This window comes from Stegostoma tigrinum, chromosome 21 (genome assembly GCF_030684315.1).
Source record: "Stegostoma tigrinum isolate sSteTig4 chromosome 21, sSteTig4.hap1, whole genome shotgun sequence".
Taxonomy (NCBI): Eukaryota; Metazoa; Chordata; class Chondrichthyes; order Orectolobiformes; family Stegostomatidae; genus Stegostoma; species Stegostoma tigrinum.
In genome coordinates, this window is record NC_081374.1 from 4,672,723 (window position 1) to 4,697,732 (window position 25,010).

Here is a 25,010-nt window from a genome sequence, read left to right on the forward strand (position 1 = left end):
TTTTAATTGATTAAGATGCAAATTCTGGAATCTGTTTCAAGTCACTGCCCTGAAACAATTAAAAGTTTTATCAGAGTCTGCCCAGACAGGCAGAGCAATAAGGATATTAAATACAATGACATCTCCGGTCAGACACTGAATTGTAGGTGTGATGCCTCGTCCAGAATCTGTCTCAGAGTTTTAACCTGGAATCAGGCTGGTTTTATTCTGAAAGCAGGAATTTGTACTTGCAGTCAATCAGTGCGATATTTTATAAACTCCTGCTTTAGTGTTGCGTGATTTTTGATTTTATCCACCTCAGTCCAACACCAGCAACTCCACATCAAAGATTCAATAAAGATGTTCACGTTTGTGTCAGAGGCCAAAATTAGGTGCCACAGATTTGAGATGATCATTAATAAATTTAAGACGAAATTTTCAAGAAACCTGTTCACTCAGAGATGGACTAAGATCTGACTAAGCCAGCAAGCCCACCATGAAATAGCCTGTGTCTTCACATCCAACCTTTGAAAACTAGTTTACAGCTATGTTTGAGCTTTCAGTCACTTATCGTTTCAATTCTCCCCTTGTTCTCATCAACCTCCCGCAGTTTCTAACAGAGCTCCACATGACAAAGGAACAGAGATAGTAAGAACTGCAGATATAGAACATAGAACACAGAACATTACAGAACAGTACAGGCCCTTCAGCCCTCGATGTTGTGCCGACCTGTCATACCGATCTCAAGCCCATCTAACCTACACCATTCCATGTATGTCCATATGCTTGTCCAATGATGACTTAAATGTACCTAAAGTTGGCGAATCTACTACCGTTGCAGGCAAAGCGTTCCATTCCCTTACTACTCTCTGAGTAAAGAAACTACCTCTGACATCTGCCCTATATCTTTCACCCCTCAATTTAAAGCTATGCCCCCTCGTGCTCGCCATCACCATCCAAGGAAAAGGGCTCTCCCTATCCACCCTATCTAACCCTCTGATTATTTTTTATGTTTCAATTAAGTCACCTCTCAACCTTCTTCTCTCTAACGAAAACAGCCTCAAGTCCCTCAGCCTTTCCTCGTAAGACCTTCCCTCCATACCAGGCAACATCCTAGTAAATCTCCTCTGCACCCTTTCCAAAGCATCCACATCCTTCTTATAATGCGGTGACCAGAACTGTACACAATACTCCAAGTGCGGCTGCACCAGAGTTTTGTACAGCTGCAGCATAACTTCTTGGTTCCGGAACTCGATCCCTCTATTAATAAAAGCTAAAACACTGTATGCCTTCTTAACAGCCCTGTCAACCTGGCTGGCAACTTTCAAGGATCTGTGTACGTGGACACCGAGATCTCTCTGCTCATCTACACGACTAAGAATCTTACCATTAGCTCAGTACTTTGCCTTCTGGTTACTCCCACCAAAGTGCACCACCTCACACTTGTCTGCATTAAACTCCATTTGCCACCTCTCAGTCCAGCTCTGCAGCTTATCTATGTCTCTCTGCAACCTACAGCATCCTTCGTCACTATCCACAACTCCACCGACCTTAGTGTCGTCTGCAAATTTACTAACCCATCCTTCTACGCCCTCATCCAGGTCATTTATAAAAATGACAAACAGCAGTGGACCCAACACCGACCCTTGTGGTACACCACTAGTAACTGCTCTCCAGGATGAACATTTCCCTTCAACTGCCACCCTCTTGTCTTCTTTCAGCAAGCCAATTTCCGATCCAAACTGCTAGATCTCCCACAATCCCATTCCTCCGCATTTTGTACAACAGCCTACTGTGGGGAACCTTATCGAACGCCTTGCTGAAATCCATATACACCACATCAACTGGTTTACTCTCATCTACCTGTTTGGTCAACTTCTCAAAGAACTCAATAAGGTTTGTGAGGCACGACCTACCCATTACAAAACCGTGCTGACTATCCCTAATCAATTTATTCTTTTCTAGATGATTATAAATCCTATCTCTTATAACCTTTTCCAACACTTTACCAACAACTGAGGTAAGGTTCACTGGTCTATAATTACCAGGGTTGTCTCTACTCCCCTTTTTGAACAGAGGAACCACATTTGCTATCCTCCAGTCGTCTGGCACTATTCCTGTAGACAATGACGAGTTAAAGATCAATGCCAAAGGCTCGGCAATCTCCTCCCTCACTTCCCAGAGGATCCTAGGATAAATCCCATCCGGCCCAGGGGACTTATCTATCTTCACACTCTGTAGGATTTCTAATACCTCTTCCTTGTGAACTTCAATCCCACCTAGACTAGTGCCTGTATCTCAGTATTCACCTCGACAGCATTGTCGTTTTCTACAGTGAATACTGTCAAAAAATATTCATTTAGTGCTTCCCCAATCTCCTCTGACTCCACACACAACTTCCCACTACTATCCTTGATTGGCCCTAATCTTACTTTCATCATTCTTTTATTCCTTAAATACCTATAGATGCTGAAGAATCTGAGATAACAAGGTGTAGAGCTGGATGAACACAGCAGGCCAAGCAGAATCAGAGGAGCAGGGAAGCTGGCGTTTCAGTCTAGGCCCAAAACATCAGCTTTTCTGCTCGTCTGATGCTGCTTGGCCTGCTGTGTTCATCCAGCTCTCCACCTTGTTCTCTCATGACACAAGGAGCTGCAGTTTGAGATTCGGAACATTACAGCCTTCCAGTATCAACTCAGATCAACAATTTTGGAAATGCCAATAGCTCACACTATTAACAGCTCATCAAGGCACATCCTTTGCTTGGCAAATTAGGTCTTGAAGAGACAATGTTAGTAATTGTTATTGTAATCTCTTCTGGCCTCCACCCTATCACCAACATTCCATTTTGATCTCCTCTGCTCCCCTCCACTGTCCCTGCTTCTCTGATTGCTTTAAACCAGTTACATTTCCAAACACTTCCAACTCTCACAAAAGTTGAATTCAGTTTCTTTTTTCTCCACAAGTGCACTCTAGCCTGCTGACTATTTGCAGCATTTTCAGATTTGTTTGACATTTTCAGCTTGCTTTGCTGATGTGAAAAAGCTTGCTCATAAATGGATATAAAATTTCAAATCAGGGGCAGGGAGGAGGGTGTTTGGCCACTTAAGCCTGCTCTGACTTTTGAGGAGATCATTTCAAATCTGATTATGGCCTCAATCTACCTTCCTGTCTGCCCTTTCTGAAACTTCACCTTCCTTATCAGTTAAGGCTCTATCTCTAACGGCCATAAAATAGTCAATGGCTACACCTTCATCACTATCTGGGTAGGAACATCTCTCAGACAGTCAGCCCTCGGTGAAAAAAATTCTCATCTCTATTTCGAATGGGCAAGCGTTTATTTCCAATGCGTCCCTTAGTTGTCGTCTTTCCTCCAAGGAGAAACAATCTTCAGCATCCACCTTGTCAAGAGTCCTCAGGATGCGGAGACTGACAGCTAATGTGGTTTTTGATTCTTACCTGTTCAGGTAAGAGCCAAAAACATTAATCACCCAGTCCGTCCTCTGTTCCAACTCCCTGCCCCACACCCCACTTTAGAAATGAAAACAGGGCTTACTTAATCCTTTGTATCTCTCTGCTCACATCACAAAGACTGCTGTCCTGTTTCAGTCCTTTCTTGAGAGCTGTTAACAATACTTTAGGATAATCATAAGGCGGCAGGGATATTTCTTTTTCCAGAAAGTAGTTGGAACAGCTTCAACGAATCCAAAAAGAAATTAAAAAACAAGGTCAATAAATGCACAGCCAGAACTTGAAAACCACAAATCAACTGGTGTCCCTGTGTGACAGTCATACAGCATCATCCAGGTGCTTCTTAAATGCTGCGAAAGTAACTGCCTCACCCACCTTCTCAGGCAGCATGCTCCATGTTTCTACACCCTCCGGGCAAAAACATTCTGTCTCAAAATTCTCTACGCCACTTAAGTCTTCACTTTAAACATTTGCCCTCTGGTCTTAGATGTATGTGTGGGTGTGGGTGCGTAGGAGGTGTGAGGAGTATGGGAGGGGGTGGGGAGTATGGAAGTGGCCATTTCAGGGTTGGAAGCAGAGGTGGGGGCAAAGTGGGACAGGGGAAGGGAGAAAGAGTGGGAGAGGAGTCAGGGGAGTGGGTTGGAGGAAACAATGGTACTTGTTGTGACTGCAGTTCTGCCCTCAGACTACACAAGGCAAATTTAGATTCACACCTGAAGAAGGGTCACCGGACCCCAGGGAAGACACAGCCAGCAAAGACCCCATGCAAGGCCCACTCTTGGGCCAAGAAAACACTGACTGTCCTGTTGAAGGAGTTCAGCAGCTCAATCATCTTCACTTGAGCAAGTAGTATATGGGTTTCCCAGGGAGTCAGCCTAATTTGGGAAAAATTAACTTCATTTGTGTAAGAGATAACAAAGTGTGAAGCTGGATGAGCACAGCAGGCCAAGCAGCATCTTAGGAGCACAAAAGCTGACAATTCGGGCCTCGACCCTTCATCAGAAAAGGGGGATGGGGAGATGTTTCTGAAGTAAATAGGGAGAGAGGGGGAGGCGGATCGAAGATGGATAGAGGAGAAGACAGGTGGGGAGGAGACAGACAAGTTAATTTGTGTAAGAGTTGTTTCTTTAATTTGTGAGTGTCTTAATAAAGCAAGGTAAACAGATTTTATGAATAATAAACTGTTGAAGTGTCTATATAGAATATTCCACAGGGCACTTCAAATAAATCTTGTCCTCTCATCTCTGATTATTCCAAATCATCTCCCTTCAAAGAAGTGATGCTCCAAGCTAATTTCTCTATAAATTTTAATCTTCTCTCTTTAGTTCTTTGGCAGGGGCGGAGGTGATATTGATGGAGTGCAGTATGAGGATGAGGGGGGATACTGACGGACTGCAGCGTGAGGGTGGGTGGGGGTGTTGATAGACTGCTGTATAAGGATGGGTGGGGTGTTGATGGGCTGCAGCATGAGGATGGGTGGAGGTGTTGATGGAGTGCAGTATGAGGATGGGGGTGATATTGATGGGCTGCAGCATGAGGATGGAGGGGGTGGTGATGGACTGCAGTATGAGGATGTGGGAGATGGGGGGATAAGATGGAGTGCAGTATGAGAACGGGGGGGAATATTGACGGACTGCAGTATGAGGATGGGTGGGGATATTGACGGACTGCAGCATGAGAATGAGTGGGGATACTGACGGAGTGCAGTATGAGGATGGGCGTGATATTGATGGACTGCAGTATGAAAATGGGGGTGGGTACTGATGGACTGCAGTATGAGGATGGGTGGGGATATTGACGGAGTGCAGCATGAGGATGGGTGGGGATATTGACGGACTGCAGCATGAGGATGGGTGGGGATATTGACGGAGTGCAGCATGAGGATGGGTGGGGATATTGACAGAGTGCAGCATGAGGATGGGTGGGGATATTGACGGACTGCAGCATGAGGATGGGTGGGGATATTGACGGAGTGCAGTATGAGGATGGGTGGGGATATTGACGGAGTGCAGCATGAGGATGGGTGGGGATATTGACGGAGTGCAGCATGAGGACGGGTGGGGATATTGACGGACTGCAGCATGAGGATGGGTGGGGATATTGACAGAGTGCAGCATGAGGATGGGTGGGGATATTGACGGAGTGCAGCATGAGAATGGGTGGGGATATTGACGGAGTGCAGTATGAGGATGGGTGGGGATATTGACGGACTGCAGCATGAGAATGGGTGGGGATATTGACGGAGTGCAGCATGAGGACGGGTGGGGATATTGACGGACTGCAGCATGAGAATGGGTGGGGATATTGACGGAGTGCAGCATGAGGACGGGTGGGGATATTGACGGACTGCAGCATGAGAATGGGTGGGGATATTGACGGAGTGCAGCATGAGGATGGGTGGGGATACTGACGGACTGCAGCATGAGGATGGGTGGGGATATTGACAGAGTGCAGTATGAGAATGGGTGGGGATATTGACGGAGTGCAGTATGAGGATGGGTGGGGATATTGACGGAGTGCAGTATGAGGATGGGTGGGGATATTGACAGAGTGCAGCATGAGGATGGGTGGGGATATTGACGGAGTGCAGTATGAGAATGGGTGGGGATATTGACGGACTGCAGTATGAGGATGGGTGGGGATATTGACAGAGTGCAGCATGAGGATGGGTGGGGATATTGACAGAGTGCAGTATGAGAATGGGTGGGGATATTGACGGACTGCAGTATGAGGATGGGTGGGGATATTGACAGAGTGCAGCATGAGAATGGGTGGGGATATTGACGGAGTGCAGCATGAGGATGGGTGGGGATATTGACGGAGTGCAGCATGAGGATGGGTGGGGATATTGACAGAGTGCAGCATGAGGATGGGTGGGGATATTGACAGAGTGCAGTATGAGGATGGGTGGGGATATTGACGGAGTGCAGCATGAGGATGGGTGGGGATATTGACAGAGTGCAGCATGAGGATGGGTGGGGATATTGACGGAGTGCAGCATGAGGATGGGTGGGGATATTGACGGACTGCAGCATGAGGATGGGTGGGGATATTGACGGAGTGCAGCATGAGGATGGGTGGGGATATTGACGGACTGCAGCATGAGGATGGGTGGGGATATTGACGGACTGCAGCATGAGGATGGGTGGGGATATTGACGGAGTGCAGCATGAGGATGGGTGGGGATATTGACGGAGTGCAGCATGAGGATGGGTGGGGATATTGACGGAGTGCAGCATGAGGATGGGTGGGGATATTGACGGAGTGCAGTATGAGGATGGGTGGGGATACTGACGGAGTGCAGCATGAGGATGGGCGTGATATTGATGGACTGCAGCATGAGGATGGGTGGGGATATTGACGGAGTGCAGTATGAGGATGGGCGTGATATTGATGGACTGCAGTATGAAAATGGGGGTGGGTACTGATGGACTGCAGTATGAGGATGGGTGGGGATATTGACGGAGTGCAGCATGAGGATGGGTGGGGATATTGACAGAGTGCAGCATGAGGATGGGTGGGGATATTGACGGACTGCAGCATGAGGATGGGTGGGGATATTGACAGAGTGCAGTATGAGAATGGGTGGGGATATTGACGGACTGCAGTATGAGGATGGGTGGGGATATTGACAGAGTGCAGCATGAGAATGGGTGGGGATATTGACGGAGTGCAGCATGAGGATGGGTGGGGATATTGACGGAGTGCAGCATGAGGATGGGTGGGGATATTGACAGAGTGCAGCATGAGGATGGGTGGGGATATTGACAGAGTGCAGTATGAGGATGGGTGGGGATATTGACGGAGTGCAGCATGAGGATGGGTGGGGATATTGACAGAGTGCAGCATGAGGATGGGTGGGGATATTGACGGAGTGCAGCATGAGGATGGGTGGGGATATTGACGGACTGCAGCATGAGGATGGGTGGGGATATTGACGGAGTGCAGCATGAGGATGGGTGGGGATATTGACGGACTGCAGCATGAGGATGGGTGGGGATATTGACGGACTGCAGCATGAGGATGGGTGGGGATATTGACGGAGTGCAGCATGAGGATGGGTGGGGATATTGACGGAGTGCAGCATGAGGATGGGTGGGGATATTGACGGAGTGCAGCATGAGGATGGGTGGGGATATTGACGGAGTGCAGTATGAGGATGGGTGGGGATACTGACGGAGTGCAGCATGAGGATGGGCGTGATATTGATGGACTGCAGCATGAGGATGGGTGGGGATATTGACGGAGTGCAGTATGAGGATGGGCGTGATATTGATGGACTGCAGTATGAAAATGGGGGTGGGTACTGATGGACTGCAGTATGAGGATGGGTGGGGATATTGACGGAGTGCAGCATGAGGATGGGTGGGGATATTGACAGAGTGCAGCATGAGGATGGGTGGGGATATTGACGGACTGCAGCATGAGGATGGGTGGGGATATTGACGGAGTGCAGCATGAGGATGGGTGGGGATACTGACGGAGTGCAGCATGAGGATGGGTGGGGATATTGACGGAGTGCAGTATGAGGATGGGTGGGGATATTGACGGAGTGCAGCATGAGGATGGGTGGGGATATTGACGGAGTGCAGCATGAGGATGGGTGGGGATACTGACAGAGTGCGATATGAGGATGGGTGGGGATATTGACGGAGTGCAGCATGAGGATGGGTGGGGATATTGACGGAGTGCAGCATGAGGATGGGTGGGGATATTGACGGAGTGCAGCATGAGGATGGGTGGGGATATTGACGGAGTGCAGCATGAGGATGGGTGGGGATATTGACGGAGTGCAGCATGAGGATGGGTGGGGATATTGACGGAGTGCAGCATGAGGATGGGTGGGGATACTGACAGAGTGCGATATGAGGATGGGTGGGGATACTGACAGAGTGCAGTATGAGGATGGGGGTGATATTGATGGAGTGCAGGTTGTGGTGGAGGGTGAAATTGATGGGCTGCAGTCAATGCAACCACATCCTCCAGGCCCTTATAAAAGGGTTACACGGGAGACCATTCTGCCCATACCAATTAATAAGAGCTTTAGGGAAGGAAACTACCATCCTTACCTGTTCTAACCCACACGTAACTCCAGATCCACTTTTCAGCTCTTGCTCTGTTACCCTTTCGTTATCTATCCTTTAAAATTCTCAGCAATTATCATCACAGCCCCAGGTTCCTTGTTTGATTAACAGTGTAAGAACTGAAAGGTCTCCAATACTTACTTCCTTAAAATTGGTCTCAGTGCATCCTCCTTAAATAAGGAGGACAACAAGGATCAGATTTTATCCCCTCCCCGTGCAACGGGTGTGCGGTTTCCAGCTACTTTCTTCCACTAGTTTACAGGCGTTGGTTTCAGACTGTCAATATCACCCCTCCATGCAGCTTGGCAATGCCCACCCTCCATCCCATCACATCCTGTCGATCTTTCCCAAACTGCAGTCTGTCAATTCCACCCCCCCGTCCCACCACAACCTACAGTCTATTAATATACATTCCCTGCAACTGTGGTGTGACTGTTCCTCCCTTGCTGCAGTCAGTTGGCTATGATGGCAGCCATGATGCCCAATATTGGTCATGTCAACAAAAATCCATCTGATTCAGGGGAAAAGTTACTACAACCGAGCCAGAGGTGGCTCTACAGAAGCCAGTGTTGAGGGGTCAGAGAGGTTTTGGATCACTGCTGGATCTCCTGGGGAGGCAGTGGCTTAGTGATATTATCACTAGGCTACTAATTCATTTTTTCTGAAGAAGGGTGTAGGCCTTCCTGCTCCTCTAATGTGCTTGGCCTCCTGTGTTCATCCAGCTCTACACCTTGTTATCCCTCCAGAGAACTAGGTTCACATCCCACCACAGCAGATGCTGGAATTTGAATCTAACGAAAATCTGGAGTTATGAGTTTCAATGACAACCATTGTCAATTGTTGGAAAAGGCCGTCTGGTTCATTAATATCTTTTAGGGAAGGAAACTGCCATCCTTACCTGGTCTGGCCTATATGTGTCTCCAGATCCATAGCAACGTGGCTGAGACTTAACTGCCCTCTGGGTAATCAGGGATGGGCATTAAATGCAATGCCTATGTGCTATGAAAGAATTACAAAAAGAAAAATTGCACAACTAAATGTTGAAGCTCACCTGCATGGCTGTGACCCCTCTTCAATAATCGCGTCTGTCCAACGTCGAATGGAACCATGGTAAGGTTTGTAGGGGGCAGTTGGTTTCAACTCTTCAGTCAAGCTGCTCGTTACCCGAGCTGAGAAGAATCGAATAATGTTGAAGGGCTCTGAGTTCGCATCTTTGAACTGAAAGACGAGGGTAACCGGGAAATAACCAGAGTCAGCCATTGGGCAGATGACTTCAATCTGGTGAGTTGCTCCTGCACAGATAAAGAATATATGACTGATCTGGCTAAAGTACACTGCTCCCCACTTACTTACAACGTAATGAGTTGAGCCTGAAACCATGTTCTGAAGTGGTCTGACAAGTCACCCACAGTTACACCAACAATAAAAAGAGGTGATCGACAATTCAAGAGTTACTGCAACAGAAGAGATGGAATTACATATGGGAGAGAGAGAGAGGGGGGGGGAGAGAAAGAGAGAGAGAGAGGGGGGGAGAGGGAGAGAGAGAGAGAGAGAGAGAGAGAGAGAGAGAGGGGGAGAGAGAGAGAGAGGGGGAGAGAGAGAGAGAGAGGGGGGGGAGAGAGAGAGAGAGAGAGAGAGGGGGGGGGAGGGGGAGGGGATGGGGGAGGGGATGGGGGAGGGGGAGGGGGAGGGAGAGGGGGAGAGGGGGAGAGGGGGAGGGGGAGGGGGAGGGGGAGGGGGAGGGGGAGGGGGAGGGGGGAGAGGGGGAGAGGACAGGGGAGGTTCATGAGGATGTCATCAGGGCTGGAAAACTGCAGCTGCGAGGGAAGACTAGACAAGCTGGGGTGCCCTCCGTCAAACAGAGCCGGGGAGGTGGGGTAGACTTGGTTGGGTTGTACTAACTTGCGTGGGGCTCAGAAAGAGTGGAAGAGAAGGGTAATTATCTTTGCAGAGAGGACAATGATTTGGGGGTCATTTGTTAACGTGCTTGATAGATAGATTAGCGGGCCGAGGAGGAAAACTCTTCTCACCCAGAGGGTGGTCGGGCTCTGGGACATATTGCCTAAAAGGATAGCAAACGTTAAACCCTTAACTCATTTTAAAAAATATCTGGATATGTACCACAAGCATTCACTCCCTCTACCACTGATGCAGAGCAACAGCAGTGTGCACCACCTACAAGATGCACTGCAGAAGTTCATCAAAACTCCTTTGACAGCACTTTCCAAACCCAAGACCATGAAAGAGCGGTCAATGGACTTGAAACATTAACTCTGTTTCTTGTCGCAAGTGCTACCAGACCTGTTGAGTTTCTCCAGCAATTACTATTTCTGATAATCCTCCACCTCATTTTCCACCTTTTCCCCCATAATCCTTGATTCCCTTACTAATTAAAAGCCTTGGATATACTTAATAACCCAGCCTCAACAGCCCTCTCTGGTAATTCCAGAGATTCATTGTTGCCTGAGGAAAGAAATTCATCTCTTATCTTAAAAGTACGACCCCCTTGTTCTAAGACAACGCCGACTAATCCTAGGCTCTCCCACGAAGGGAGAAAGAACTTTGCATATCTGTCACAACTATCTTATAAACATGGCTCCCTTGTTTTTAAATTCTCCCCACAGAGGCCAGCTCACCACCAATACCTCTGAGGTGGTGGGCCAGTGATGCCCACATCCCACATGTGACAAAGCTGACAGCAGAGGTGAGGAGTAGGAAGCGTGTGCCTCACCTGCTGCCAAGGAGAATGGTTGGGAACTGGTCACGTTTGCCTCATCCCTCAGGGTGAACACTCGGAGCTTGCGAAGCATCTCGCACCGTACGAAAGTCACTGTCTCATTCCCTTCATTTTTGACGTTAATGGGGACTTGTTTCTGGTCGTTGGGGTTGAGGGAAACCCTGATTTTACCTTCACCAACATCAAAGTCTGAATACACACTCACACCACCTTTATTCTGGATCATCTGTTTCCTGTAAGGCAATCATAATGCATTACCACTGCAACCCAGAGCCCGCATTCGCCAAACATGCCTCTGTGCAGATGACAAGATTCTTATCATAGAATCCCTACAGTGTGGAAGCAGGCCATCAAACCCTTTGGGTCCACAGTGACTCTCCAAAGAACATCCCACCCAGACCCACACCCCTACCCTACTCTATCCCTGTAACCCTGCATTTCCCATGGCTAATCCATCTCACCTGCACATCCCTGTGCACTATGGGCAATTTAACATGGCCAAACCACCCAACCTGCACATCTTTAGACTGTGGGAGGATACCCACACAGGCATGGGGAGAATGTGCAATCTACAATTAGTCGCCCGAGGCTGTAATTGAACCTGGGTCGCTAGCGCTGTGAGGCAGCAGTGCAAACCACTGAGCCACCATACTGCTTCTGGAAGTACAGGGAACAGGGCTCATTGATTTAATTTTTATTCAACATCTCAGGGAAGGTTCACTCCAGTGGGCCCACTCAAAAATCCAGGGAGAGGGTTAGCTCCACTGGCCTGGAGACCACAGCAGGGCACTGATTTCTCATAGGATAGAAAATTCCCAAAAATCTCTTTCCCCATCCCATACAGAGGCAACAGGTCAAAAATTCAAAATTATTCATTTCAGTGACTGCAGGGGCAACAGGTGGGTCAGGCTGCCTCCGGACACAGTGAGACTGGTTAGGACCAATTGATTCAAACACATCAGATAAGGAAAAGGTGAGTTTGGGTCTTTGCTCCCCCACTGGGAGTTCTACTTAAAGTCATATCAGGCTCACTGCAGACTCATTGATAAGGATCAATCGCTGATCAGTCAGTCAGCCCTCATTCTTGTTTCATGTAATTTCCAAAATAGGTAAAAATAAACTGGATGGACCCTGAGATCAGAGATAATGGGAACTGCAGATGCTGGAGAATCCGAGATAACAAAGTGTGGAGCTGGATGAACACAGCAGGCCAAGCAGCATCATAGGAGGGTGATGTTTTGGTCCTTTTTCTGATGAAGGGTCTAGACACGAAACATCAGCTTTTGTGCTCCTAAGATGCTGGGTGGACCCTGGTTTTGTTACCGTTTTGCAACAAAAAGTAAACATTACTAAAAGGAGACATGAAGTTGAAGATTGTCGCCTTCGACTCAACCAGATGGAAACACAAGAGGCGGACAAAACCCTTAAGAAGAAACAATAACCTTTACAGCAAGCAAGAGGGCTAGGAGTGGGATGAAGAGAAACTTCTTTACTCAGAGAGCTGTTTGGATTTCAAATGCGCTGCCTGAGAGAGTGATAGAGAAGGATTGCACAGGTGGTTTCAAAAGAGAGCTGGATATATATTTGGGAGTGCTGAAGTTTAACAGCTAGAGAGACTGGGCTGGAGAGTGGGGTTAACTAGGTAGCTCTTTCAGAAGCCGATACAAACGTGATGGGCCAAACAGCCTCATTATGTACTGTAAGATTCTATCGGCCAATCAGCACCCTCTTCACCTGCTTATAAATTGCTTATTGCAGTTGTATCTCTTCATGTCCTCGTCCTGACAAATGTGAGACAAAGATCTTCAATTTCATGTCTCTTCGTAAAGTTTGAGAAATGAATGTTGTTGGGCACGGGGTTCTTCTGCTCTAGTTATGTTGGTATCAGAGGCTAATGCCGATATTCCGCCAACCTTCATGTGGGTAGTGTTATCTCCAAACAGCTATTTAGCCACCAATTGCTGAGACAGTTGTCCTGAAGATGAGAAACTTAAAAATGGAAATTATCTAAAGGTGGGTCTTGAAGATTTTATGCGATGAGGCAGCATGTTCCACTGTGGGGTTAATTTTGGATAGCAAGAATGCTGCAGTGTCTTGGGGAAAAAATGATCTTTGTGTTGAAGGTGACCTCCCCATATCATTGACAAAGGCCACCAGGTACCAGAATCTATCAATTCCCACCTGTCCATTTCTGAGTTAAACAAAGTTTTGTGCCCACTCTCTGCGGATTTGATCTTACTCGGTACATTCTAATGGTGGTATAACTGCCTCTGGGCTTGTAATGGGGATCGGGGTCCATTCTGGAACATCTCCCTTGCTCCACCAAACCCAAGGCTTCCTCATCACAGTTCCTGTCTTTTGCTGGGTGCACTAATTGGCCTCTAGTGAAAGAACAAGACTCCTTATCATCTGTGACACTCCGTAAAGTCAAACAGCTAGCCCACAATCTCTCGACACAATCCCCCTTAGATGAGGTGTGCAGAGGTGTGGGTGGAGTCAAGCTGCAACAGGAGATATTGACTTCACAAGTCAAAGCAGGAAAAGAAGCAGCTGATGGGATTTCTCCAATCAGGAGGACTCAACTTTACCTGTTCTGTTTCAGCTGATGAATGATGGCTTTGGCACGGCCCCTCTTCCCTGGTTCCTGGACAGGGGCTGGAGGCAATGGTGTTCCCAGATTGCTTGCGGGATCAGGCCACCGACTACGATACTGGTCAGCATACTCCACCTTTTTCCACTGGGGAGGACACAGGACACAATGTCAGACAGTTGCTCGTTACACGGAGAGTAGCGTGTTTCAGAATGTTTCCCAGCTGTGACAGAGGGAGCTGACAATCTTCACAGCTTCAAGGCAAAGTTCCTGATGGGGCATATTGTTAGACAATTGGTTCGCATAATGTAACCTTTTAAACCCTAGTATCATGCTGATCAACATGCCAAACCTGCAGCAAAACAATTTTATTCTCCAAGAGGTGCAGGATGTATATTCTAAGATTCACCTTGAAATATCCCAGCAAAGCTGCAACATTTACCTTGGCAGGAAAATAAATGGCAGGAACAATACAAGATACACAGAGGCAACCTTCATCCAGGAGTTTAAAATGGGAACAGAATCAATTATGGCAGAGAAAACAAGGTGTGGACCTGGGTGAACACAGCAGGGCCAAACAGCATCTATGCAGCAGGAAAGCTGACGTTTCGGGCCTAGACCCTTCTTCAGAAATAGGAGAGGATAGGTGGAGCGGAGACAGACAAGTTAAAGAGGCGGGGATGGAGCCAGTAAAGGTCAGTGTAGGTGGGATGGTACGGAGGAGATAGGTCAGTCCAGGGAGGGTGGACAGGTCAAGGGGGTAGGATGAGATTAGTAGGTAGGAAATGGGAGTGCTGCTTGAGGTGGGAGGAGGGGATAGGTGAGAGGAAGAACCAGATAGGGGGGGGTGGGAACAAGCTGGGCTAGTGTTGGGATGCAGTACGGGAGGGGAGATTTTGCACTTGTGAAATCACCAAAACCGCAACTCATCTCCCACACCCGTCCCCGCAATAACCACCAAAACAGAATCCCCCTCATCCTCACATACCACCCCACCAACCTCCGGATCCAACGCATCATCCTCCGACACTTTCACCATCTGCAATCCAACGCAACCACCAAAGGCATTTTTCCCTCCCCATCCTTGTCTGCCTTCCAGAGAGACCACTATTTCCGTGACTCCCTTGTCCGTTCCACACTCCCTTCCAGCCCCACCACACCCAGCACTTTCCCCTGCAACCGCTACTGCTACACCTGCCCCTGTACCTCCTCCCTCACCCCCATTCCAGGCCCCAACAGGACTTTCCATATCAAGCAGAGGATCACCTGCACATCTGCCAATGTGGTATATTACACGCCCTGTACCTGTTGTACACCCCCTGTACGTGTTGTGGCCTCCTCTACATTGGGGAAACCAAGCGGAGGCTTGGGGACCACTTTGCAGAACACCTCCGCTCAGTTCGCAATAAACAACTGCACCTCCCAGTCGCGAACCATTTCAACTCCCCTTCCTATTCCTTAGATGACATGTCCATCATGGGCCTCCTGCAGTGCCACAACAATGCCATCCGAAGGTTGCAGGAACAGCAACTCATATTCCGCTTGGGAACCCTGCAGCCCAATGGTATCAATGTGGATTTCACAAGCTTCAAAATTACTCCTTCCCCCACTGCATCCCAAAACCAACCCAGCTCATCACCACTTCCCTAATCTGTTCTTCCTCTCACCTACCTCTCCTCCCAGGTCAAGCTGCACCCCCATTTCCGACCTACTAACCTCATGCCACTCCCTTGACCTGTCTGTCCTCCCTGGACTGACCTATCTCCTCCCTCCTTCCCTACCTACACTCGCTTTTACTGGCTCCATTTCTGCCTCTTTAACTTGTCTGTCTCCTACACATCAATGAATACCAGTCATGTTTGACAAACAGTCAGTCCTCAGCAAGGGGTTCACCTTTGACCCCTCCACCCACACATCAACGAACACCAGTCACATTTGGACATCGAGCAGTTTTTCCACCAACTTCGTCTCCACGCTTACTTCTCTAACCGGGAGCCTAGCCCTCCCTCCACTGACCCCTTCACCCGCCTCCAACACAAGTCGCCCTCCTGAACACCACCCCCAGGCCTCCTACCCTCCCTCGACCTCTTCATTTCCAACTGCCATCGAGACATCAATTGCCTCAACCTCTCCACCCCTCTCACCCACTCCAACCTCTCCCCCGCAGAACATGCTGTCCTCCACTCCAATCCCAACCTCACCATAAATCCTGCAGACAAGGGAGGCGCAGTGGTAGTATGGCTACAGCTCTACATCGCTGAGGCCAGGTGCCAACTCTCCGACACCTCCTCCGACCGCGTCCTGGATCATGACCCCACCCCCGATCACCAAACCATCATCTCCCAAACCATCCACAACCTCATCACCTCAGGTGACCTCCCACCCACAGCCTCTAACCTCATTGTTCCCCAACCCAGCACCACCCACTTCTAGCTCCTCAAAATCCACAAACTCGCCTGCCCTGGTCGACCCATTGTCTCTGCCTGCTCCTGCCCCACCGAACTCATCTCCACCTATCTGGACTCCATTTTCTCCCCCTTGGTCCAGGAACTCCCTACGTACATCCATGACACCACACGCGCCCTCCACCTCCTCCAGAACTTCCAATTCCCAGGTCCCCAACACCTTTTTTTCACCATGAACATCCAGTCCCTATACACCTGCATTCCCTATTCAGATGGCCTAGAGGCCCTTCGCTTCTTCCTGTCCCACAGGCCCGACCAGTACCTTTCCACCAGCACACTGATCCGCCTACACAAACCCGTCCTCCCCCTCAACAACTTCTCTTTTGATTCCTCCCACTTCCTACAGACAAAGGGGGTGGCCATGGGTACCCGCATGGGCCCCAGCTATGCCTGCCTCTTTATAGGTTACGTGGAACAATCCCTCTTCTGTACCTACACTGGCCCCAAACCCCACCTCTTCCTCCGTTACATTGATGAATGTATCGGCGCTGCCTCGTGCTCCCAAAAGGAGCTCTAACAGTTCATCCACTTCAGCCACTACTTCCAATCCAACCTCAAGTTCACCTGGACCATCTCCAACTCATCCCTCACCTTCCAGGGGCCTCTCTGTCTCCATCTCATGCAACCATTTAGAAGCCGACATCCATTTCAAGCCCATCGACTCCCACAGCTACCTAAAATACACCTCCTCCCACCCACCTTCCTGCAAAAAGGCCATCCCCTATTCCCAATTCCTTCGCCTCTGCCACAATCTGCCCCCAGGATGAGGCATTCCACTCTCGTACATCTCAGACGTCCTCGTACTTCACGGACCGTCACCCGCATTTCCTGCAACTCATCCCTCACACCCCGTCCCTGCAATAACAGTGCAAAGAGAATCCCCCTCGTCCTCACATACCACCCAGATACAACGCATCATTCTCCGACACTTCCGCCATCAACAATCCAACTCCACCACCAAAGACAATTTTCCCTCCCCACCCTTGTCTGCTTTCCAGAGAGATCACTCTCTGGGACTCCCTTGTCCGCTCCACACTCCCCTCCTACCCCACCATGCCAGGCACTTTCCCCTGCAACCGCAGGAAGTGCTACACTTGCCCCTACACCTCTTCCCTCACTCACATCCCAGGCCCCAAGAAGACTTTCCACATCAAGCAGATGTTCATCTGCACATCTGCCAATGTGGTATACTGCATCGCTGTACCTGTTGTGGCTTTCTCTACATTGGGGAAACCAAACGGAGGCTTGGGGACCACTTTGCACAACACCTACGCTCACAATAAGCAACTGCACCTCCCAGTCGCAAACCATTTCAACTCTCCCTCCCATTCCTAAGATGACATGTTCATCCTGGGCCTCCTGCAGTGCCACAATGATGCCACCCGAAGGTTGCAGGAACAGTAACTCATATTCTGCTTGGGAACCCTGCAGCCCAATGGTATCAATGTGGATTTCACCAGCTTCAAAATCTCCCCTCCCCCCACTGCAGCCCAAACCCAGCCCAGCTCATCCCCACCTCTCTAACCTGTTCTTCCTCTCACCAATCCCCTCCTCCCACCTCAAGCTGCTCCTCCATTTCCTACCTACTAACCTCATTCCGCCCCCTTGACCTGTCCATCCTCCCCGGACTGACCTATCCCCTCCCTACCTCCCCACATATACTCACCTCTACAGGCTCCATCCCCGCCCCTTTAAATTGTCTGTCTCCTCTCCACCTGTCTTCTCCTCTATCCATCTTCAATCCGCGTCCCACTCTCTCCCTATTTATTTCAGAACCCTCTCCCCATTCCCCTTCATCTGATGAAGGGTCTAGGCCCGAAATGTCAGCTTTTGTGTTGCTAAGATGCTGCTTGTCCTGCTGCGTTCATCCAGCTCCACACTTTGTTATCGCGGATTCTCCAGCATCTGCAGTTCCTATTATCTCAAACATGGAAGACCTAGCTTTACATCTCAACTAAAAAGACAGCAGTGTGAATTATCTACAAGACACACTGCAGAAATTCACCAAAGATCCTTAGACAGCATTTTCCAAGCCTGACCACTTTCTTCTAGGGCAAGCACAGCAGATACATGAGAATACCACCCCCTGCAAGTTCCCCTCTAAGCTACTTGCCATCCTAACTTGCAAATGTATTGCCATTCCTTCCCTGTTTCCCGGTCAAAATCCTGGAACTTCCTCCCTAAGGCATTGTGGGTCAACCTACAGCAGGAGGACTGGAGCAGTTCAAGAAAGTAGCTGACTATCACTATCTTTTCCAAGACAACAATGATGGGCAATAAATGCTGGCCCAGCCAGGGGCACCCATTCCATGAGAAAATTAAAAAAAACACAGCCCTCCCACCATGAGTGCACCAGGAAGCATCTGGCTGGGCTGTATGCTCATATCATCGCACTGGGTCACAAACCTACAACGACCTGACAAAGATGACAGTGCCACTGACTCAGTCATGGTTGACACATCAATCCATGCAGCAATTCTTCATTTGTAAACCTGGACAATGAATATTAACAGACTGTTTGACTGGGGAGGGAGAGAGTCCTCACTACACAGTTAAATCATACCCTCAGCCAATACCAATGTACATTTTTTTTAAGCAGAGCTCCTCAGATTAAGGAAGCTAGAAGGATGTTTCTCTTTGTTTGTTAAATCAAAGGATTAATGCAATTGACCGTGAAGAGCTCACTCAGCCAGGAGGGAGGGGTTGAAAGCTGAGGCCTTACGGACCACATACACTGCTTTTCTGTGGCTTCACATTCTGACAACAAGTTCTGCAGCCGACCAAGCTCCAAGTCTCTGTCCCCTCTCTTCCCTCTACCATTCAGTTTAGCTCTGTGACCCCTGCTAGTGGACCTCTCCACTTGTGAAAAACAGGTCCGTCACTCTGTTGAAGTCCCTCAGTATTTGCTGCTCTCCAATAAAGTCTGTCAACCTTCTCTTGTCTTGGTAAAATTACCTTATCCTTTCCAATCTTTCCGTATTGCTACAATCTGCGAGGTCTTACAGCATTCCTGTCAATATCCACCACACTCTCTAGGCTAAAGAAAAACCCAGAGGAAAATACTGCTTTTGACTCTCCATGTTAGAAGAGTGAGGGGTAAACCTAGCTGAAAAGAATTTTTTTTCACTCAGGAGTTTATGCAATTTTGGATCTGTCTCAGGTGATATAAGGAGCAGACAGACAGATTTCAAGGCAAGGGAATCAAAGGGTTACTGGGTTCAATGGGAGCATGGAGTTTCGAGTACAAGCAGGTCAGCCACAGCCTTACTGAATAGTAGAGCAGACTTGAGGGAATGAATGGCCTTCTTCAGCTCCTAATTTGAATGTTCACCTGGTGTAGCTGCTGGATCTTAAACTTTAGAACATTAGCTCAGCAAAATTAAGAGAGGAGGGGAAACAAATATGTGAGACGATGAAGGGAGGCTCTGAAATCAGTCACAACCTGAATGTTGGTGGAATGACTGACACTGAGCTACAAGAACAATTACATAGAGTAGTTTCAATCATCAAAACTCAACAAATCTTTTAGCACAGAGACTTCAAAACACTCCATGTGAAGTATCACATTTCAATTTTTCCTTAGCTTGGGTGGTCGGTTGGACGAGCGAGTTAAAAGCAATCACAATCAACCCTGATGTTAATCAAAACAACAAAATAAAGGTGTGGATCTTGATAAAGCAAGCTTCAAATGGGGAGAATAATTTATTACTTTATATCCTCATCAGCCAATCGAACAGTGACTCAGTGAGAAGACGGGCACACTTTCTGCTACACAATTAGTCAATGTCTGTCTGCACACAGGATATAGCGATGTGCAGGGAACGCTATTCTCCATGTTTTACATAGACGCTTCTTGCATTATTTAGTCAGTGAGGAGAGGCTGATGTAGGGACTGTAACACGTTACATGTGGACACAGCATCCCATTAGGGTACCCTTGTTAAGGTGGCACAGCTGAAACCATTACCCTGTGAGCAGCTTTGTAAAACACTGTCAGTTTCACAAATGCCACAGCCAGAATCGGCAAGGGCAACTTTTTAAAAGGGGCTTCTGTGGTGCAATGGCTCCTCTGAATAATGTTATGTAATGTTGGAGGGATCTGGCGAGATTCTCTTTGGCAATGGTCATTATCTGTCACTTTTGCCAAATATTGTTCAAGCCACACTCATCAGTCCAAAGTTGAATGTTGTGCAGGTCTTGCTCAGCCAAGAATAGGTTGATTTGAAAATGCCTGAAATCATAAACACAAAAACTGGAACGAACAACCAAAGACAGCTCAAAGAATTAATCTCCCTATTTCAATTATCATTTTGGTGTCCTTGACTGAAAAGGGCGAAGACTAGCATTTGACTTAAATCTTCCTGTGGGCCCTGAGAACAGTCTCAAAAGGCACAGCTTGTTATTAACCTCCTTAAAATTTCATTAAATAACAGACAGGCATCCTTGAAACCAAAAGATAAGTGGCGGTTGCTTATTTTAGTGAAGTTAACATGAAAACTTAACAGCGGATGAATGAGTCAGCTTCTCCATCTCCTTAAAAGGGATGACTGCAGATTATAAAATGATGGTGCACACATTCACTTAAGTTAGAGGGCGCACACCGGCAGTTCAGGGAAATAATCAACTGTTTCAGGATAGAATGTCTTTCTTGATGTTATTATCAGCATTGTACACAGCAAGAGCTGCATAACATTCAGCTTTGGACTGATAAGTATGACATGAACATAATTTGGCAGAAGTGGTAGACAATTACCATTGTCAAAGAGAATCAAAGCAGATCCTTCAACATTGCACAGCATTATTCAGTTCTGAGGGTATGACCAAGACCAGAAAACACAAGTGCCATGGCCTCTTGAGAAAGTCAGTCATTGACTATTCAGTGGCGAGTGCCTCACCTTCTGAATCACCAGAGTTTCTACCCCTTAGAAGGGAGAGGCCAGTGTTGGAATATTACATGCCCGGACATGTATAGTCAGGCCATCCCATACCACACAACAGAAAGCTTGACTGACACCTTGTTCAGCATCTTAAATATGTACTCACTCCATCAGCACTGCACTGTCACACACTGCACCATGTACAAGACATGCCACATGTAAGTTTCCAAAGCTCGTTTGAAAGTGCTTTTGAAACTTGCGACAACTCCCATTAGAAGCAGGAAGACAATAGGTGCTGGGAACTGCAATCCAGCATGTCTCCTGTCCATTCCGACCTGGGTATATAGCATCTACTTGAATCTTCACAGAATTATTATGGTATAAAAAGAGGCCATTCTGCCCACTGCGCCTGCACCAGTTCTATTATCTCATGCCAATCTCTCGCTTTGCCCCCAACAATCCTGCACATCATTTCTATCCAAATAATCATCCATGCTCTTTTGAACGCCTCACTGGGATAAAATCCCTGTCTAATTGTATTGTGGAAGTATGTTTATCAGGTGGACGGTAACCTCTCCAAAAGGCAGCTCACCACCATCTTCTCAAAGGACAACCAAGGCTCAGTAATCAATGATAACATTACCAGTAACACCATACCCTCGGAACAGATTTTAATAACATGCTCTAAATAAATTTGTGCTTAAGAATAATATTCCAAAAATCTTAACTATTATAAATAATTAAACGTAAAAAATATGTATAATTAGATTATTTAACAGTGACTGATGGTGTTTTGCATTTTGATGGTGCCACATTACACAAATGATACATATTTCAATGACAGGGGTTTGAAATCAAATCTTTTTCAGCTAGCTCACACCATTTGACTCAAGTCATGAAACCTGCTGTATTCTATCTGACAAAAAGCATTCACCCATCACCCCTATGCTTTGTCAACCTAAACTGGCTTGCAGTCCAGTATCTCCTTGATTTTAGAAGTCCTGCCCTTGCTTTCAAATCACTCCACAGCTTGGTCTACTAAACGCCTATTGACATGACCTGTGTAACCTCCTCCAAGACCCCATCACTCCTCAGATTCCAATCTGTTCAGCATCTCTGATTTTAACAGCCCTACCATTGATAATCATGTCTTCAGCTGGGTGGGCCCGAACCTCTCGAATTCCCTGTCTTGTCCTTTAAGAGGCTTCTTAAAACCACCTCGTTTAGCCCTGCATTTAGCTCCCTGTCAGAATCAGACTTTATCAAGAAACCTTCAAAGCAGCCTGGGATTCTTCACTATCTTAAAAGCTGTATCATTAATCAAAGTGGTATTGCAGAGAGGGAAATAAGGCACATTATGTTTGAAAACTTATTTTTCGCTCTTTGCTGTCTGGGCAGACTCTGTACCTGCAATTACAAACATAAATCAAAGACTGCAGTCTGCAGCATAACAACTATGCCCTTGATTGACTTTATCACAACATTCTCATGTATTTAGTGAACCAAGACACAATTAAATCTTCATGTTACACTGAACAGGGAGTAGCAATGATTCCAACAACAGATTTGCTTCTCCCCCAAAGGATTCCACCTACACAAACATGATGAAAATTATTTTCTTACAACCTGATATAGGCTCGAGAGAGAGTGGAGAAACAACTGTGGTGTTAACCAGTTTCTCCTAAACTCCCTTCAGGTGTAGAATTTTGATCTGGGGGCTGTCCCTGTACTGGGGCAGGGGGACAATATCTAATGATTTCCTTCATTCCAGGATACCTGTGCACCCAGCCTGCCTTCTGCGTCACTCCAGCCCATCGATCTCTGCAGTTGGTTGTACCCTCCCAAGATGTTCACATAGTTGCATCAAAATAGTTTGAGACAGTCCTTTGCTCAGGGCCAACTCTAGAGGCAGAATGACAGATATTTTCTCCGAATTGACCAAAACAAAATTCAGCAAAACCTACCAATACTGACAGTCGAGCTGGGAACACTGTGGGTGTGCAGTTGGGATGTTATTCAGAGGGGGATTTGCCATGCCATCAACCACGTATTACCTCAGCCTTGGGCACATGGCTGGCAACACGAGGTAGGAACTTTACGAGACATTTCATCATGCCTCACCACCTGATGCCTCCATTCACTCTGTCCTGACTCTGGCAGTTCCATCCAACATTTGGGTGTCAAGCACGACAGTCCCATCTGCACCCATCCTCTCCAACAACCACTGAGAAAACTCTGCCATCCAATCCAATGATTCCTAACAGCCATTGCTTCTCACTTTTCCACATATTATGTTTATTACTTTCCTCCCCAACTACCCAGCCAGGATTATTTTCTCCCCCCCCCACCCCCCCGGAGCTTGTGAACGGTAGAATAAACAGAAGCTACTCTGAAGGTGGGAAAACAAATTTCTTTCCCAAAAACTATGATTTTAGACGTGGACTTGATCACAAACGTAACAGAATCAGAAATTGCTGGAGAAATTCAGCAGGTCTGGCAGTATATGTTAAGAGAGAAAAAGAATTAACATTTCAAGTACAGAATGACTTTTCTTCAGGATTCAGGGGAAGCATCATTGGCAGGATAGGAGATGGGAGACACAGCCAATTGCACAGTCTGGGCAGTGGCTAGTTATCCACGCTCCACACCGCGAAACTAGCAGCGCTGTACCTGAGAGTTAAAGTAGACCTTGTCACCAGCCGCTCTGGCTTTTCCTGTTCGACCAAGTGCATAAAGTACATTTGAAAAATTGACACTTATGACACCATTCCTGCAACAGAAAGAAACACAGAAGATAATTAAAGACTGTTAGAGAGACAAGGAGAGGTCAGTGTAAACTCACTGAGCTGGAATCCCACAGACAATTGGAAAGCTTGATGACTCACTTGCCCAATCCTTCGCTCTGCCAATTTTAAACCCAATGGTGAATCAAATATTTTTCTTTCCTTCACTCCTGGGATGTGAACATTGTTTGCTGGGCCAGCATTTGTTGCTTATCCCTAATGCTCCTGCACAGAGCAGCTTGATCAGTCATTTCAGGGCAGTTAAGGGTCAACCACATTGCTTTGGGTCTGGAGTCACATGCAGGCCAGACCAGGTAAGCACAGCCAATTCCCCTCCCTACAAGATATTTATGAACCAGACAGGCATTTATGACAATTGACAGTGATTACATGGACACATTCAAGCTAACTTTTGAAATCCACAAATTTAATGAATACAAATTTCAGCATATATTGTGGTGGGCTTCAGGCCCATGTCCCTAGAACATTCATATGGGACTTTGGATTACTAGTCTAGGAGCATTATCAGCTCTCCTGTGGGTGCATTAGATTAAAATTGGTGTGCAGCTCCCCATGGGACCTTGTGGAGGGTCGGGGGGGTGGGGAGTCATATCCATTTTCTACATATTTACAAAAACTATTTGCATCTGAACTGCTGTTCACATTCTCTGGACACCTCAGTGCATGTTCAAGCCAATTAAGCAGCATTAAAGTATAGTCACTGTAATATTGGAAACATAGCAGTTCAGTGGCATTGAGCTTGCTCCCACAAACAGCAGTATAATAATAAGCAGGGTGCCTCTTTCTAAGTGGCTGGGAAGGCATCTTCTTGAGGCACAGCCCCTACTCCAGAGGTTGACAGCTGACCAATAGGCAGTGCTGGCCACCCATGCAGCAGCACATTACTAGCCCATCGAAGGGCCATGGAAATGTAGAACTCTTCATCTCTCCAAAAAGTCAATAGATGCCAGAAGGCCGAATGAAACGTAAAAGACTGCAATCGACAACCTTCAAAATCTTCTGAA

The 25,010-nt window shown here is 47.4% G+C and overlaps 1 protein-coding gene across 2 annotated transcripts in view; it reads right to left on the reverse strand.

The window, feature by feature from the left end:
- Positions 1–25,010, reverse strand: part of LOC125462639 (putative helicase MOV-10) — a 123,584-nt gene that overhangs the window by 50,387 nt on the left and 48,187 nt on the right. For both annotated transcript variants that reach the window (XM_048552867.2, XM_048552866.2), the window contains exons 2-6: positions 23,873–23,972; positions 13,860–14,008; positions 11,266–11,504; positions 9,586–9,826; positions 3,536–3,673 (exon numbers count right to left, since the gene is read on the reverse strand). In XM_048552867.2, coding sequence (XP_048408824.1) covers positions 3,536–3,673; positions 9,586–9,826; positions 11,266–11,504; positions 13,860–14,008; positions 23,873–23,972 — 867 coding nt within the window. The remainder of the gene's footprint in view (positions 1–3,535; positions 3,674–9,585; positions 9,827–11,265; positions 11,505–13,859; positions 14,009–23,872; positions 23,973–25,010) is intronic.